The sequence below is a fragment of the Podarcis pityusensis genome, assembly GCF_964106645.2.
Source record: "Podarcis pityusensis genome assembly, chromosome: 5".
In the NCBI taxonomy this organism is placed as follows: Eukaryota; Metazoa; Chordata; class Lepidosauria; order Squamata; family Lacertidae; genus Podarcis; species Podarcis pityusensis.
In genome coordinates, this window is record NC_138032.1 from 29,945,904 (window position 1) to 29,962,290 (window position 16,387).

Here is a 16,387-nt window from a genome sequence, read left to right on the forward strand (position 1 = left end):
TTGTTTGCCATTTTGACTGGATCAGTGAAGTACTCAGGCTTGTAGATGACACCAGATTATTTCAATAGACGAGCTGTTGTTTGGTGATAAAGCATATGGTAGTGCATGTGGAATGTGTTGTATGTAATATCATGCAATTCCATTTAAAAGTACCTCTGGTAGCAGGGCTGTGAAATACCTTGGAATGACAGCAGCTCTTTAGAGTAGGGATAGTCAGTTTGTTTGTTTTTTATTACAACTTCCATCAGCTCCAGCTAGCATGGCCAATTGTCAGGTTGTAGTCCACAACATTTAGAGCAGGTGTGTGGAATATTTGGCTCTCCAGATGTTGATGAACTCCAACCTCCGTGGACAATGGCCAAACTTGATCCTGGAGCTTGGGGGACCTTTAGAAACAGTATGGGATATAGATAGCTGAAGAGCGAAGAGAAATTGGAAGAAATCACCCCCCTCCAAGAATGGAGGAGCAACATGGGATCCACGCCAATGTAGTGGCCTCTTACTTAAGCCCTCTGCTGAAAGCTTATGAATGGTTCATTTCTCTTTATTTCTGGAAATATGTGCCCTCAATAATTTCACATGAATCTAATCTAGCCAATAAAGTCTGTTCCAGGAAGGCTAATATAAGACTAGCTTTCTTTGTAATGGGCACACTACAATCATATTTAATGTGTTTGGTACTCCTTTAATGATAAGATAAATGTTGCTTTTTTTGCTCTTTGTTCTGCTTCTAGTGACCAGATGTGTAAGTGAATATTTTCATTGATTGCTACAATTTATTTGGCTCTTGAGAAGGTGAGGGGCCAGAACACTCCCCCACCTTTCCCAATGGCTTTTCCATGTGGAGGGCAGTTTCAGATCTCATCTTAATAGAACATTTAAAAAGTGAGAAGCGTACTTGTAAAACTTTCCTAAGCTATAATTAGGAAGCTGGAGGTTTCCTCTGTGCAGTAAACAGTAGTTTAGCAGTAAATTGAGGCATTATTCAAACAGAACAGAGTACAGTTGACAGCTATGTCTCCATGTCAGCCCATTTCACAGTTACTTGCTTAACTCACATCTCATAAAGTGGAATAAATGTTTATTTGCTAGTTATAAGTAAAACTGTCTCTCACCCACCCAACCCTAATCTTTCTACAAAGTACTGCTGGTGGTCAACAAAAGAGATTTAAAGACTGTCTTAAGGCAAATTTTTAAAAATGTAGTATAAACACCAACAATTGGGAAACACTTGCCTGCGAGCGCTCCAGTTGGAACAGCCTTTATCAAAGGTGTCATGGGCTTTGAAGACACTCGAACTCAAGACGCAAGGGAGAAACGTGCTAAGAGGAAGGCCCATTGGCAAATCCACACCGTGGTCAACTCCTGCCCGGAAACCAATGTCCCCACTGCGGAAGGATGTGTGGATCCAGAATTGGCCTCCACAGTTACTTACGGACTCATTGTTAAAACTGTGTTTATGGAAGACAATCTTACTCGGCTACAAGTGATAACCAAAGAAGAAGACATTTATAGTATAACAAGTTACATATTGTAGAGGCAAACTTACATGCCTGATTTTGGAGGGTGGAAATCCTTTTGGCTCTGTACCATTCCTTTAACCCATACCATCTGAATTCAGAACAAGCTGAAACTCATGATTTTGGGGGTGGGGACAGGGGGATAGGCACGTGAATGAACAATGTTAAAGTGTCCTGAAATAGATGGAAGCTGTGCAGTTTTAAGTGTTCAGTGAAAGGTTGCAAAAATTGACTTCAGTAAAAACAAAAAACACCAAAATTTGAAATATTAAAGTTGTAGTTCACCGGAGATCTCCCTATGGCCTTCCAGATGCTGTTTGACTCAAACTCCCCTCAGGTCATGCTAGCAGGGACTGGTGGTACCTAAGAGACAAACAGCATCTCGAGAGCCACAGGTTCCCCACTCCTGCAGAAGAATGCAGTGTGCCTAAAATTAAAATAGGAAAGAAGAATCTGGTCCCAGGCATGATTTCTTGCATTCTGTGGCAGCAGCAACTTCGGAGGTGTAGAAGCATTTTCAGATGGTTCAGAGAGAGAATTTTTACTTGAATTTTGAGGTTCTCTCACAACACACACACACATGCATACACTCATTTGTTTTTCTGTGATGTGATCTCACATAGCGGAATGTTGTGTGTGAATGACGCAACCATGTGGTAGGGACAGATTGAGTGGTATTTTCCCATGTAGTCAGCATGATCTCGCAATACAGAAAAGCAGCTCCCACGCAACTGCAGCTAGGTGTGAAGGACACCTGGGACTTGCTAGCTTGTCAGCAAATAGTCTGTTTTGATGACACTGTGCCAGTGAAGCCACAAGTTCAGCCACTACTTTCGGAAAATCTGAGCAGTGTTAACTCTGTTACCAGTAATTGGGGTTTGTTTTGGGTTTTTAAAAATCCATTCATTCTTACTCACTCCCAGTTCTTTCTTCTTCTGTTGCTGCATATTATCCTAGAACAGCCCCTCAACTTCATGTCTAGGATATTCTGGGATATTCAATGAAGAAGGCAGCTTTTTATAGTTTACAGAGTAGGGATGGAAGGTTATATCACTTCTGGTTCTCTCAGTTTCAAAATTTCCAGTCTTCAGTCTACTTCTCTACAATGTGCAACAATTTGCTTTTTTACATATAAAAAAACCATCATGGAAATTATTCATCAGATTTGTGCAAATTTCTCCGAATAAACACATTTCGAAATGCAGGCTTGATTGGTATACATATTTTTGCAAGCAGTTTTCCTTAGTACAATTGATTTTTCTATGTTTTTTTCATTAATATTTTCTTTTTGATGCACACTTTGCCATACATTATGCATTTTTGTAAACACTGGTTGGGGAATTGCATTGCAAAATTTGGATGAGTGCAAATTTTGAAGGCTATCTGTGCTTCATTTCATATATGGAGAGGTAGGAGTCTGGATTCGTAGACTGCACTGATCATGGGGTCATTTTCTCTTGAATCCAAGGCAGTTAACTCATTGGAACTCACATTTTTTTCAAGCATTTCAAGATGGAAGGGGGTGGGATTAGGGAGATTTTAAGAAGAGAACAGAAACCTTCTCTATGCTCAAGTAGCAGCAAGAAGAAAGCATTGAATGGAAGATAATGGACTTTTATAGCTGATCAGGGCACATCTCTATCGCTTGCTTATAGGACATAGAACCAACTCCTAAGAAAAGCTTAGGAGAGGAGCATAGTGGATTCAAGAATACAATGATGTCTGCCACATTCTGCCACAGAATGTAGAAGGAATATTTTTTAATTTTTAGTAATGGTAATACTTAAGTTTCTAATTGAATCAAATCAGCAGGGTATAAAGCCCAGTAGCTTACCAACTCTTTATAGAGCCAAATAAGAGTAAGATTCTGATATTTGGGCTACTGAGCCTAGGGCTTGCCGATCAGAAGGTTGGTGGTTCGAATTCCCACGATGGGTTGAGCTCCACGATGAGTTCCTCTTGCTCGGTCCCAGCTGCTGCCAACCTAGCAGTTCGAAAGCACGTCAAAGTGCAAGTAGATAAATAGGTACTGCTCCGGCGGGAAGGTAAATGGCGTTTCTGTGCGCTGCTCTGGTTTCGCCCGAAGCGGCTTAGTCATGCTGGCCACATGACCCAGAAAAACTGTCTGCAGACAAATGTCGGCCCTTGGCCAGTAAAGCGAGATGAGCGCCACAACCCCAGAGTCGTCCGCAACTGGACTTAACTGTCAGGGGTCCTTTACCGTTACCTTTACAACAAGTTTATAAACCATAGTTAGGATTTGATTTAATATACATGTCTAGGTTAGCAGTCTGAGCATGATTTTCAGTCACTATAGAGTGACTGGAGTATTTACTGTACATAGTGCAAAATCACACATATAACCAATACGACAGTTGTAGCCAGCGTGGGTAGTCTCAATCAGCATGACCAATGATCAGGGACACTGGGAGTTGAAGTCTAACATTGGAAAACACTGTAGTGGTTACTCCCGATATAAAAACACTTCATGTGCTTTAAAATGCAACCCTAAATACCGTTTCTGACTTCAGATCCTGAACTGATGACTTAAGCTTGTCATCAGTCCTGTTTTTTATTCCTTCTAGACTCTTTATCATATAACAGTAGTCAAAGTTTTTTTTCTTTTGAAAGGCTAGCTCTAAGGGTGCTGGATTTAAGGTCTGAATTTGTGGAGATACATAAAGGCATATGACTTTCAACCAGTGGGGACAGTACCTGCAAATAAGTGCTATAGAGAACCGACTCTTCTGCTCAGTCCTTAACTTTGTCTGCTTCCCCCTCTCCTTTTAGATTGTTTTGGGTTAGGAATCATGAACGGGCGTCTTCCTCTCCTCTTTGCTGCCTTGATCTCTGCGTGCCTTTGCTTCCCACCGAGTCCTCTGTCTCTTGAGGAACTGGGCTCAGACATTGGGATCCAAGTTTTCAATCAGCTGGTCAAAAGCAGGCCGAAGGAGAATGTTGTGGTTTCCCCGCATGGAATTGCATCAGTACTTGGAATGCTTCAACTTGGAGCCGATGGCAAGACAAAGAAACAGCTAACAACCGTGATGAGATACAGTGTAAATGGTCAGTTGTTTTGATCTGTTGTTGTGGGCTTTGGGGTCTTTGTGTTCTTATGGGAAATTGCGGTATAGGTGAGAATTATTTTAGTCACTGATACAAAGTGGGTCTGATAGCAAAAACAGTAGATACTGTGTTTGAGAACACTAGCCAGTTATCATGGTCTAGTGTGTATTAAATAAGTGACAGTGAAGCAGTATCTCTAATACCCGAAGGCATCTTTGGGCACAGTGTGAAGCATTGATGCTAAACACAGTAAGTTCAACAAGGACTGTCCTCGTGGTTCCAAAGAAAACAGAGTTGAGTATCATTGACAGGCTTGTAGGGGAAGAATAAAATGCCCCTTTATGTGGGACTGGCAGCTTTTCATGCCTGCCTCCAGATGTTGACTAAAATATCCCTGCATTTAGTGATAAATTAAATCCACAGTACTATTGTGGTATCAAACTGTACAGCCTTTCCAAAGTTCTGCTTTTCTACTCAGGATCTTGCTTTTGTCAGGCTGCATTCCTGACACTGGCAGGCATCAGGGTTGCATTCCTAGCCAGTAACCCTCCCTTGACAGGAGCTCACTAGAACTTGTTGCCTCCCTGGGTGTTTTGCAAGTGCCAGTATGATTTACAAGCACATTTCAGAATGGTAGTACCACCGTAAACATAACTCACTCTATTCATACCTTCCTCCCCAAAAATATTAATTATAATGGAACATTTCCCTATGCCTACTGAAACAAGAATACTGTAATGTACTAGCAAGTTCACTATTTCACCATGACTTATTTTTTCTTTTGGGAAATGGAAATCACATATTGCTGAGTCATTTTCCAAACCCTGAAGATAAGAACTCTTTTGTGGAGTAATCTTGAATACCAAGAATTTTATACATAATAGATCTATTTAAATCATCTGCAAGCATCTTGGTCCGCTGATATTTTTTTCCTGATTATATTCAGCCCATTCTTGTCACGGAACTCCCTACACAAAAGTTTAAGTACTTTTCCCCAGCCACTTTGCATTGGAACGCCAAACAGCATGACACCTTCATGGTAGGCAAAGCAATTCCTCTCATGGAACTATAGGCCCTAGAGTATGGTTTAGCAAACAGGAGAGCTAGCAGCAAGTCACAGCCTACTTCTATCATTTGCCCACAGTGAACTGCTTAAATAAATTGGTGGCAGTGCCCAGAATTTGCTCTGAGGGTGCACAATGGGTAAAACAGCAATATTGCAATCCAAGTGTACCTCTGTGATTATATTCATGCCCACCAACAGTGGGTACCTTTCTCAAGGCTTCTTTATCTCTCTTGCAGTTTATCTGTTAAGTGCATTTGATCGATCTGTTGTCTTGGTACATTGCTTGAACTTCGAAAATGGGGCTGTGTGTTGGGCATGTTCCATAATGCCTAAGGTTTGCTTGGCTCTGGAATCCAAACTCATTTGGAAGTAGATTCCATTGGAATAACTGGAACTTGCTTCTGAGTGAACATGCCCCAGATCACAGTTTTAGGTGGCTTCTCAACCTCTGTTTGTGTGCTTACCACTGCTTATTTTGAAGAGGGTATTTTAAGCATTTATTATTTTTTTACTAAAGATTCTTGCTTGTTTTTCAATCAGGAGTTGGCAAAGTACTGAAGAAGATAAACAAAGCCATAGTCTCAAAGAAGAATAAAGATCTTGTGTCAATTGCAAATGCTGTCTTTGCAAAAAGTGGCTTGAAGCTGGAAGTGCCTTTTGTTTCAAGAAACAACGAAGTCTTTCAGTGCAATGTTAAGAGTGTGAACTTTGAGGACCAGAACACTGCATCTGATACTATCAACCAGTGGGTCAGAAATGAGACCAAGGGTATGTGATGCCAAACAGCTAACTTTTGTCTCCCCCCTCCCCCCCCCCCGCCTTGTTATCCCGTCTGTCTTGTTTCTGCTCTGGTTGTTAGATTTATCTCTCTTCCCACTACTGATAACATGTAGACCGTAAGCTACTTGGAGAAGGAACTGCTCTGTTTTGATTTGGTTATAATGTAAAACACATTGATGGAGTAGAATAGTAATAAAAGAGTCTTGGATTGAGTAATATCCCTTTGCGTCCCTGGTCCCCAGCACCCCTGACTTAGAGAACAAAGCAGGTAGAACACAGTGTTTGGGGTCAAATAAGGCCACAACTTTCTTGATTACACATGTTAAGAGGTTTGGCATAGACATTGGGTGTAACCATAAAACATCCATCCCGCCTGCTTGGAAGTATTACGGTCGGGGTCAGTCCAGAGGCAGGGAGGACCTATGACTTAAATCAAATAGGTTTGCCCCTGTGGGGTTGCCACCTTGAGGAGTGCTGTGGCTCTAGCTTCCACTTGGTGTCTGGAAAAAGCATTTCCGGTTCCAGTATTCTTTTAATGGGATGCCCCTTTCCCTAAGAGAGGCAGGCAGAGGCTTACAACCTCCCCTCCAACAAGCCAACCCAGTGCCAAAACCATCACCTGTGTCTTGGATTTGGCAGTATCCCTTTCTGGAGCCTCTAGTCTCTGCTGCAACTGGTCTCTTCCTCTTCAGCTTAACATTTCTTTCCAAATTCTTTGAAAAACTGAGCTTTAAACATCTGAAGCATTTGGACTGATTTTGTACACCCTGCCTGCGAGTACAGGCTGTTCTTTTAAACATATAAAGTCTAAATCAAACTACAAAATGGCGATTAATATCAAATCTTTTTCACTAAACTTGTAACATCCTCTTGACTACATTATCTTCTGTGTGAGCACACAGGTAGTGGCGATTTATTTGATACTTGCTTATCTCACTGTTTTGCCAAGAACACAATCTCCTCAAAAAAATTCTCTTCTGTCCCTGTATTGATGGAAAGTTCCTTTCCTTCCTTGTGCTTTTCTTTATATCCACTCCTTTGATTGTTCTTTGTTCTTTTTTATGATGAGATCTCAAAGAAAAAGCACCAATGGCAAATAAAGTGGGTAGTATTTGGGCCAGGGAGAAAGCTGAACGTTATTGAAGCCCATTGATTTCTTGTTTGTAAACTCATAGTGTTTAGTAAATTGCTTACTGATTTATATTACTTTTTTAAAAAACCCAAAACACTAATAAAAAAGCCCATGGACTGATTTGCCCCTGGAATTTAGAAGAAGATTTCTGCATAAATGGCAGAAATCTTGAATTTTGGGAGGTTTGGTGCGTGGAGGCTTCAAGATGCCTCAAGATGCATGCTGATCATGAGACTGGCACACATGTGTACAGAAGGACAGCAACGTCTTTGAACAACGGAGGGGGAGGGTGTCCCTTAGAACACCCTTCCCCAACTTGGTGCCCTCCAGATGTTTTGGATCATAACTCCCACCAGCCACATATGAGAGGGCACCAGGTTAGGGAAGGCTACATTAGTACAAGATGGATTTCAATGGGTTTGATCCAGGCAAACCTCCAAGTGTATTGAGAATATTTGAAGAAAGTTTGGCAGCGACCCAAGGCTAGTTCCAGGGGTTGGGAGCTCTAGACCCTCTATCAATCTTTCTTGTGCTTTACTAAATCACAGCTGAACTCCAGCATGGGTCTTCTGTGCATTCTCTTGGTCTGAATCTTCTTGTAGCTTTTATTTAATGTAACTTGGTATTGAATTGGGTCCCCCCCCGCCCCTTTTCCCTTTCAGCTTTTCTGATTATTAAGCTTCTTTTTCTGCTCGTAAAGTATAGGGTTTTCTTTTGTGCTTTTCAGGTATGATAGACGGCATCGTATCTCCGGGTTCTCTTGATAGTGAGCTGACCAGATTGGTGCTGGTAAATGCAGTATACTTTAAGGGACTATGGAAATCACGTTTTCAGCCAGAAAACACAAAAAAGCGAACATTCAACGGAGCTGATGGAAAGACTTACCAAGTGCCTATGCTGGCTCAGTTGTCAGTGTTCCGATGTGGTATGTTCAATTTTTTTTTCTTTGCTGGACTGTTTTTTTTTCATCCTTAAAGCAGCAGGTGCCCATCTTGCCTGCTTTCCCCCAGTTTCTGAGGAAGGCAAGGTAAAAAAACTGGAGAAACTCAACATGTATAAAACCATCAAAGAGTACATGCTAAATTTTGTGGTGATGTTGTTTCTGGAAGGCACCAAGCATGAGAACAGCAATGGTTTTGCTGGTATGGCTCTGCACGACAGATAGGGAACCTGTGTCCCTCCAGATGTTGTAGAACTACAAGTTCCATCATCCCTGGCTTTGGGCAGTTCTTCCTGGGGTTGATGGGAACTGGAGTGTGTGGAAGTGTCATTGTTTCTTTGGTGTGTGCACCCACTAGTATTGATGCTATCTACGGCCCCCTTTTTATCCTAAGCTTGGCTATGTAGTTACCATTGCTTGGCCAGTAACACTTTGATTAGCTCAGATTCTTGCTGATTCCTTTGAAAAATACTTCATGATGATTTCAGTTGTCTTGGAGGAGGCAGCTAATGGAAGTCTCTGCCTGCTGAGAAAGAAGTGATTCAGCACGAGCATTTTAAATCTTGTAACATTTCCAAACTCAGTTCCAATCTATCATAGGGAGTGTTTGAACAAAAGGAAGTGTTTTCGAAGAATGCGGAACCAGTGTCCTTGCAGATGATGCTGGATTCCAGCTCCCGTTAGCCCCAACTAGCATGGTCAATAGTCTGGGAAGATGGGAGTTGTAAGTCAACAACAACTGGAAGGCCACAGAGTTCCCAATCCTGTGCTACTTTATCCCTTTCAGAATTCCCTCTTCCAATGAGATGTGGTCAGGTGTCCTTTCATTCTTGGCAGAAATCCAGCACTAACAGCTCCGATCTTCTGTTGAAACATTTTGTGTTGATAGATAGCATATGGTCTTCCTAATAAGCATTAGTACTCTCATCCCCTTAAAGAAACCCAAGCTGGATTAACAGGTTTTAGCTCCATAATTCATAATTAAACGTTCATACCTCAACACATGCATCAAATTGAGACTCTGAATAAAAATGGAGGGGGTGGGAAGTGAGAACAGCTTTTAAAAATTGCACCAGTTAATTGGGGGCCAAGCACATAGAGTGCAATATTGTGCATGTTTGCTTGGAAGCAACTCCTACTGGGTTCAATGGTAAGTGAATTAGGGTTCCAGCCCACTTTGGAAAGTCTTCATTAGCTTGTTCATTTTGATTAATTAAACTTGGCAACTCTAATACAAATGCTAGCTTACAAAGATTCTGTATTTCACAACAGACTATTGCTATTTGCAATACTGCAAATCTATAACGGGATGTTTGATATGTCAAGATTTCTGAAAGAGGCACCTTATTGCTAATAAAACTATTACTGTAATCTTTTGAAGTTGCCAGTTGAACCTTACTTTATTACTAGCAGGATGCTTATTTAAATGCTGAATGTAAAGAACAATGAGAATAGCTAAAAAAGGGATAACATGAGTCCTTAAAAATTAAAAACCTTTTCATATTTCTGTTGAAGGTACCCCATTCTCCTTAGCATACGCAGCATTTGAGAATAGAAGCTTTTTACTGAAACTCTATAATACCAACTGGAAAACATTGTGCACGCAATAATAATTTGCTATAGTTTTTCCAACATTGTATTTTTGTTGTTTAGCTAAGCCACCTGATTTCTCATATGGATGTCCTGCAGGAGCGTCAAGAGTCAATGTTCTGTTTGAATCCTTTACCTCTTTGATGATAGTTTTAAAAACTTAATATTTACACGTTATCATTTGGCCAGTTGCAACCTTCTTACGGTTTTAACATTAATTCTTATCCAAAGAGAGCAGTTCTATTTTTAGGACTGTTTTCTTGCCCAGTGTAATTTTTTGGGGTGCGAGGTGGTAAAAGGAAGGCCATCTGTTCTGTGTTTGGTCTGCCCTAGCCTCACATAGCAGGGAAATTCAGCTTGTATATAAAGAATCTGCTGAAGACATTGCTAGATTTTGGTACCTTTAGGTAGCAAACTTCTTTCTTCCAAAGAATGCCATGTTCATTATTGTTATGCTGTCACTGAGCTAGCTCGTGTCACCTATACTAATAGTGAATTCAGGTGCTGTTACTTTTATTAAGTAGAAATGATAACAACATTTATATATCACTTGATGGTTGTAAAACCTCTAAGCTGCTTGCAGCATTATTAAAATTATCAATAAAACAGATCACAATATTTAAAGATAATTAAAGTTAACTGTAAAAAGGTTAAAACACACCCATATCTGTGGGTCTGGGCAGGCTTGCTTGAACAAAAATGCTTTAAGTTGTTGTGGCAGCTTTACAGTGAAAACAGGGCTGCTGAAACAGTAGGTATCAGCATCTTCAGGGAAGCTCCAAGGCTTTCAGAAGTACAAAGCAAAAGAAAAGGGGGGACACTCTCCTCTCAAAAAAGGCTCAAAGACAGACATACTTAGAGCTGCAAAATGCTTGAGTAGTTGGGGCAAGCAATGCGTTTGCTGTATTTCCTGACTGTTTTCTTGATGTCCTCATAATACCAGATTCATGGCTAGTGTTCAGAAGTTATGTAGAGACAGTTGGTATGACACTTGGCCGGTTTGGGGATGTCTTTCCCCCAGTTTCGAACATGGCATGAGAAGATAGGGAAAGCCCCTTTTTTTTGTTTCTGTGTGTCTCTTTCCTTTCAGCTTTAATCTATTGCAGAACATTGAGAAACAATTGCTATCAGTAACATGCTTCACATGCAATTATTCAGGTATTCCACCCTGGTATATGCAGTAGTGAAAAGGGTGGGTTATGCATTTTAAAAAGTTTAGTTGTGGCACCACAATTTCTGTAACATTCTTTAAAGGAGGCTTCACCAGCCCGAGGAAGGAGATGGTTTTAGGGCAATGATGGTGGAGCAGGGAAAGAGAAATAGTAATTCTTACCTGTGCATTTCATTGGCCTTTTACTTGTGTGTGAGGTTGTTTATATAAACATTAAGAACATAATTTACGGAGCATAATAATAGTCAGAATAATAATAAAATAATCACAAGAATAGGCCTCTCCCCACACACATTCAACAGGCCATATATTATTTAATGGCTGGAGGCCTGAGTAAAGAGGAATGTTTTCATCCAGCGCCTAAAGACATGTAATGATGGTGCCAGGCGAGCCTCTCTGGGGAGAGCATTGCACAAATGGGGAGCCACCACAGAAAAGGCCTGTTCTTGTGTTGTCACCCTCCCAACCTCTCAGGGAGGGGAGACATAGGGAAGGGCCTCAGAAGACAAGTGGAGGGTCCGGGTCAGTTCTTATAGGGAGAGGCGGTCCTTCAGGTACTGAGGTACCAAGCCACGTAAGGCTTTATAGGTCAACACTTTGAATTAGACCCAGAAACTAATTGGCAGTCAGTGTAGTCAGGCCAGGATCGGAATTATATGCCTTGTCTAGACATGGAATAGTTGGTATTCACCAGTGTGCATTAGAATCAAACTTAATCATAAGTTTTGTTTATTCAGGCCTGTATCAGGATCATTTGCTGAAAACATTGGGGGATGTCGTAATGACTCCCTGTCACCCCACAAAACCCCTGAAATTTCCATGAACCAGCCTGTGCAGGTGTGCTGTCTGAAAATCTGTAGCAGCAGAAAACATTGCACAGGCAGAGTCTTCAGACAGTCAGAGCTGGAAGTCTGGGCGGCTGCCTGTTGCTACTTGCTTTCCTTCAGCCTAGCCTGAAACTCCTTGGCATCAGGATGAACATCATCATAATAATAAATTTTTATTATATCCCACCCTCCCCAGCCAAAGCTGGGCTCAGAGTGGCTAACAACAGTAAAAATAGCACAGTTTACATAAAATCACAGTCAGTTGATTGAAATACATTCTAAAATCAGTTCAGAATCAAATTAATGGCAACCATTGGGCTAGAGTTATATGAGGATTACAGAAGGAGAGAGGGGGTCAGATTGTGCCTTGGCCAAAGGCCTGGTGGTCTTGCAGGCCCTGGGGAAATATGTCAAGTCCCGCAGGGCCCTAGTCTCTTGTGACAGAGCGTTCCACCAGATCGGGGCCACAGCTGAAAAAGCCCTTGCTCTGGTTGAGGCCAGCCTAACCTCCCTGTGGCCCCGGGATCTCCAAAATGTTTTTATTTGAAGACCGTAAGGTCCTCCGTGGGACATACCAGGAGATGGCTTTTGTGTTTCTCCCATGAGCATGGGAAGAGAAGTTCTGATGGCCAATGGGGCCAAAAGGGAGAAGGAACAAGTGAGGCTCCCCCTCCAGCCTGCAATGTTTGTGGGTGTGCTGGCTTCATCATGGTCTCTTCACCTGCAGAGTGATTAGGGAGGGGAAGAAGTGACCTGCAGGGTCAGGTGCAGGTGAAATGAAAGGGGCAAGTTGGGATATTCACAAGGAAGTTCTGGGGCAAAAAAATGTCATTTTTTTCTGCCTTTCTTTGCCAGCAACTTCCTTGTAGATCCCTAACTCTCCTCCTGCTTCAGGGAACAGGATGAGGACAAGCTGATCCAATTTGTTTCAACAGCTACTTATTACTGAGGCAGTCTTGCAATACAGACTGAAGGTTTTCTTGTCTTGGATTCCCCCCCACCCCATCCCTTTTCTTTTACTTGCCCTCTTTCTTTCAGGCACAACAAGTACTCCTAATGACTTGTGGTACAATATCATTGAATTGCCATACCATGGTGAAAGTATCAGTATGCTGATTGCTCTGCCCACGGAAAGCACAACTCCTTTGTCTGCTATTATTCCTCACATTAGCACGAAAACGATACAGAGTTGGATGACAACTATGGTGCAGAAGAGAGTGCAGGTTATTTTACCCAAGTAGGTTCTGTTCCCCCCACTTTATCTCACACATATTTATGTCACCCCTATTGAAAAATCTTTTCGCCGTTGGACTTAATTTCAGTCTCGGGCTGATGCTTTTCTGTTGCTCCCACCAGGTTTACTGCGGAGGCAGAAACAGACTTAAAGGAACCTTTACAGGAGCTTGGCATTCGAGATATGTTTGATCAGTCAAAGGCAAATTTTGCGAAAATAACAAGTGAGTTACCCTCTCATTCTCTTGTCCATGAGTTTTAGGACCAGGGATTTGTGGAAATAATTTGGTTGGTTTGAATTTTATCCCATTTCTCACTGAAATTAAATTATCAAAACACTGCTTTGTGATCTGTCAGTGTCATTTTTTTCATGCCAAGGGATTACCTGGTACAATTTTTTTAGCAGGTGGGGGGAAATGGCATATCTTAATAACAGCATACAGAAGCAGATTGACTACTCCTTATGTTTATGTATTACAAAAAGGGTTGGCTGCTCCCTGGAATGTAGCATGAGGATGTGTATACATAATATTTACGGCACATATGTTCTCTGTTTGACCCTTAACAGGAACAGGAAACATTCATGTATCTCAGATCTTGCAAAAAGCAAAGATTGAAGTGAGCGAAGATGGAACCAAAGCATCTGCAGCAACAAGTAAGCAATTCACTGCTTCCCCATAATCATCATTAATGCATATAGAAATTTTAGGTTTTTTAAAAATAAAATCGTAATTTCATTAATTTTAAAGTATAGCTGAAATGGCATTGCCAAGCCAGAATAATCATTTAACAGACTTTCAGAAAGCACTTGTGCGTATTCTCCCCCCCCCCCCCCAAGCCGAATAGGAACTTAGGAAGGCAGACCAATGGTCCATCTAGGTCAGTTTTGTCTACACTGACTGGCAGCAGCTCTCCAGGGTTCAGAATGCCTTTCCCAGCCCTGGAGAAGTGGGATATTGAACCTGAGACCTTCTGCATGCAAAGCAGATCCTCTGCCCCTGAGCTAACCCCTTCCCCAGTTATGTCACTCTGCACGGCAAAATTCTTCACTAGGAGATTTTTCTTTTTTTCAGAAAGTAGTATAGAATTTTTCTAAATAAATATAGCTTAAAGCAGGGGCATTCATACACTCACCAGCGCGATGTGACTCTCAGTAGCTACTGGACTTCAGCATTTCCAAATTATAGAGTAATTTGCCCAAATCTAATTATAGTTTAAGAATATGACATTTTAAGTCTCAGACTGATGCCTTTCTGTTGCCCCCACCTTGGACTTCTTAAAAGGTAAATAGATTAAATTATTCAATTTAGGAAGTACTGGTCTATTGCTATCTGTTTAGAAAAATGTTCACTGGTTCCTACAAAAAGGTCTAAAGGTGATGCAAAAATGAAAAATACAAATTGTCTTACAAAAGTATTTAAAATACAATAATACTAGGCAGGAGCTTTTCAGAACCTGTTTTTAAACCTTGCTTCTGTTTAGGCACACCTGCCCAGATACGTAATTTTAAGAGGTTATTTGATTGGGTAGGTTGTTTTGCAGTTGCTGTTTTTATTTATATTTTTGGGGGGGGGGAATGATGTTAACTTGCTTTTAATGTTTACTTTAATGGATATTATTTATATAAGCCACTTAGAGGGTTTTTTTTTGTTGATTAAGCAGTTTATAAATCTTGCTAAATAAAGTGTAAAAATAAGTTTAGAACCATCAAGTGACTATTTTTCCCCTGTTTCTGTTTGTCTAAGCTGCAATTTTAATAGCCAGGTCATCCCCACCTTGGTTTGTGGTAGACAGGCCATTTGTATTCTTCATCCGGCACAATCCTACAGGTAAGTAATATTGACTTTCACTGAATTAAATGCAAACAGCCTTCCTCAGGAGACAGAAGCCCGCAGCTGAAAACAGACATCTCTTACATTCTTTCTTGCCTTACAAAATTTGGTCCTCAACCTCCTCCCTCCTTATACTGTGCATAAGAGATTTCTTCTCTTGGAGACAATGCAGCAGCCTGCAGCTGTGCAGGATTTCAGCACTCGAGGGGTTGTTGCCAGGGACTAACAGGCCCCTCTGTTCCACTGGCATATTTATTAGCTCATCTCCATAAATGGTGCATGCTGGAGGTAAAAAGTGCCAACGCTGTGGAGGAAGAGGACTTCTGGCATGAGTTCCCAGACACAGGCAGCTCAGGACATCAAAGGCACATTATGCAATTCCGAAGAGGAGCACTGGCCGGTTGTCAAAACACACATCTCCTCTCTTTGCTCCACTTCGAAACCCTGTTTTTCTTCTAATTGATATTCTAGGCTCAGTATGAGCTAGCTGCTTAGGAAAAACACCTTCTCACCTCCTTCACCCCCATCTCCGAGCAAAAATGACTCACAAGGGGACTTGAGGGACCAGGACATCTTAACACAAAGACACACACACACACACACACACACACACACACTCTATATGCAACATTTTAGTCATCTCGCTGTCTCCTCCACTACCACCCAGCATCAAAGCAGGCTAAGAACAAAATCTGCTGGCATGCACTGAATATTTTAAAGATGCCATACAGAAGTGGCAGGCTGATTTCAGTGGAATCTTCTAGGAAGTGTTTCTCCTGGTAGCAGACATCAGATGCATAAGTGATTTTTTTTTTTTTTTTACTAAAGCTGTACCTAGTAGGTTAGATCTTTTGAGTAATGGATCAGAACTGAAAGCCAGCACACTTCGTACATCCACCTTCTCTCACGCAGGGAGGTGTATTGCAGGCCCTTTGTATTCTCTGGAAGCAGCTACGCTTAGCAATACCTAGCGAACATTCAGTTATTAATTCAGGACAAGCCCTCTGTATATAACTTCATAAGAAGGGGCTTTTTAAAACAGGGAGTTGGGAATGAAATACTCTGGGATTGAGGTTCGGCATGTTTGTTTGTTTCCCTTGTTAAAATTCAGAGGCCCTATTCAGGCAATAAGACCTCAGGGAATACTGTCTTGCTTCTGATTTCTGTAGGTTGCTCTGGAAGTCTTGATGGTGCTTTAAATAAATAAAATCTTGCATTTTCTAGCACTAG

The 16,387-nt window shown here is 41.4% G+C and overlaps 1 protein-coding gene across 1 annotated transcript in view; it reads left to right on the forward strand.

Moving 5' to 3' along the window:
- The window catches only part of SERPINE2 (serpin family E member 2), a 30,789-nt gene that overhangs the window by 8,393 nt on the left and 6,009 nt on the right, over positions 1 to 16,387 (forward strand). The window contains exons 2-8 of the mRNA XM_081006965.1: positions 4,311 to 4,586; positions 6,193 to 6,420; positions 8,292 to 8,489; positions 13,131 to 13,329; positions 13,449 to 13,549; positions 13,894 to 13,980; positions 15,071 to 15,154. Of these exons, the coding sequence (XP_080863091.1) occupies positions 4,331 to 4,586; positions 6,193 to 6,420; positions 8,292 to 8,489; positions 13,131 to 13,329; positions 13,449 to 13,549; positions 13,894 to 13,980; positions 15,071 to 15,154 (1,153 nt within the window). The 5' untranslated portion in view covers positions 4,311 to 4,330. The remainder of the gene's footprint in view (positions 1 to 4,310; positions 4,587 to 6,192; positions 6,421 to 8,291; positions 8,490 to 13,130; positions 13,330 to 13,448; positions 13,550 to 13,893; positions 13,981 to 15,070; positions 15,155 to 16,387) is intronic.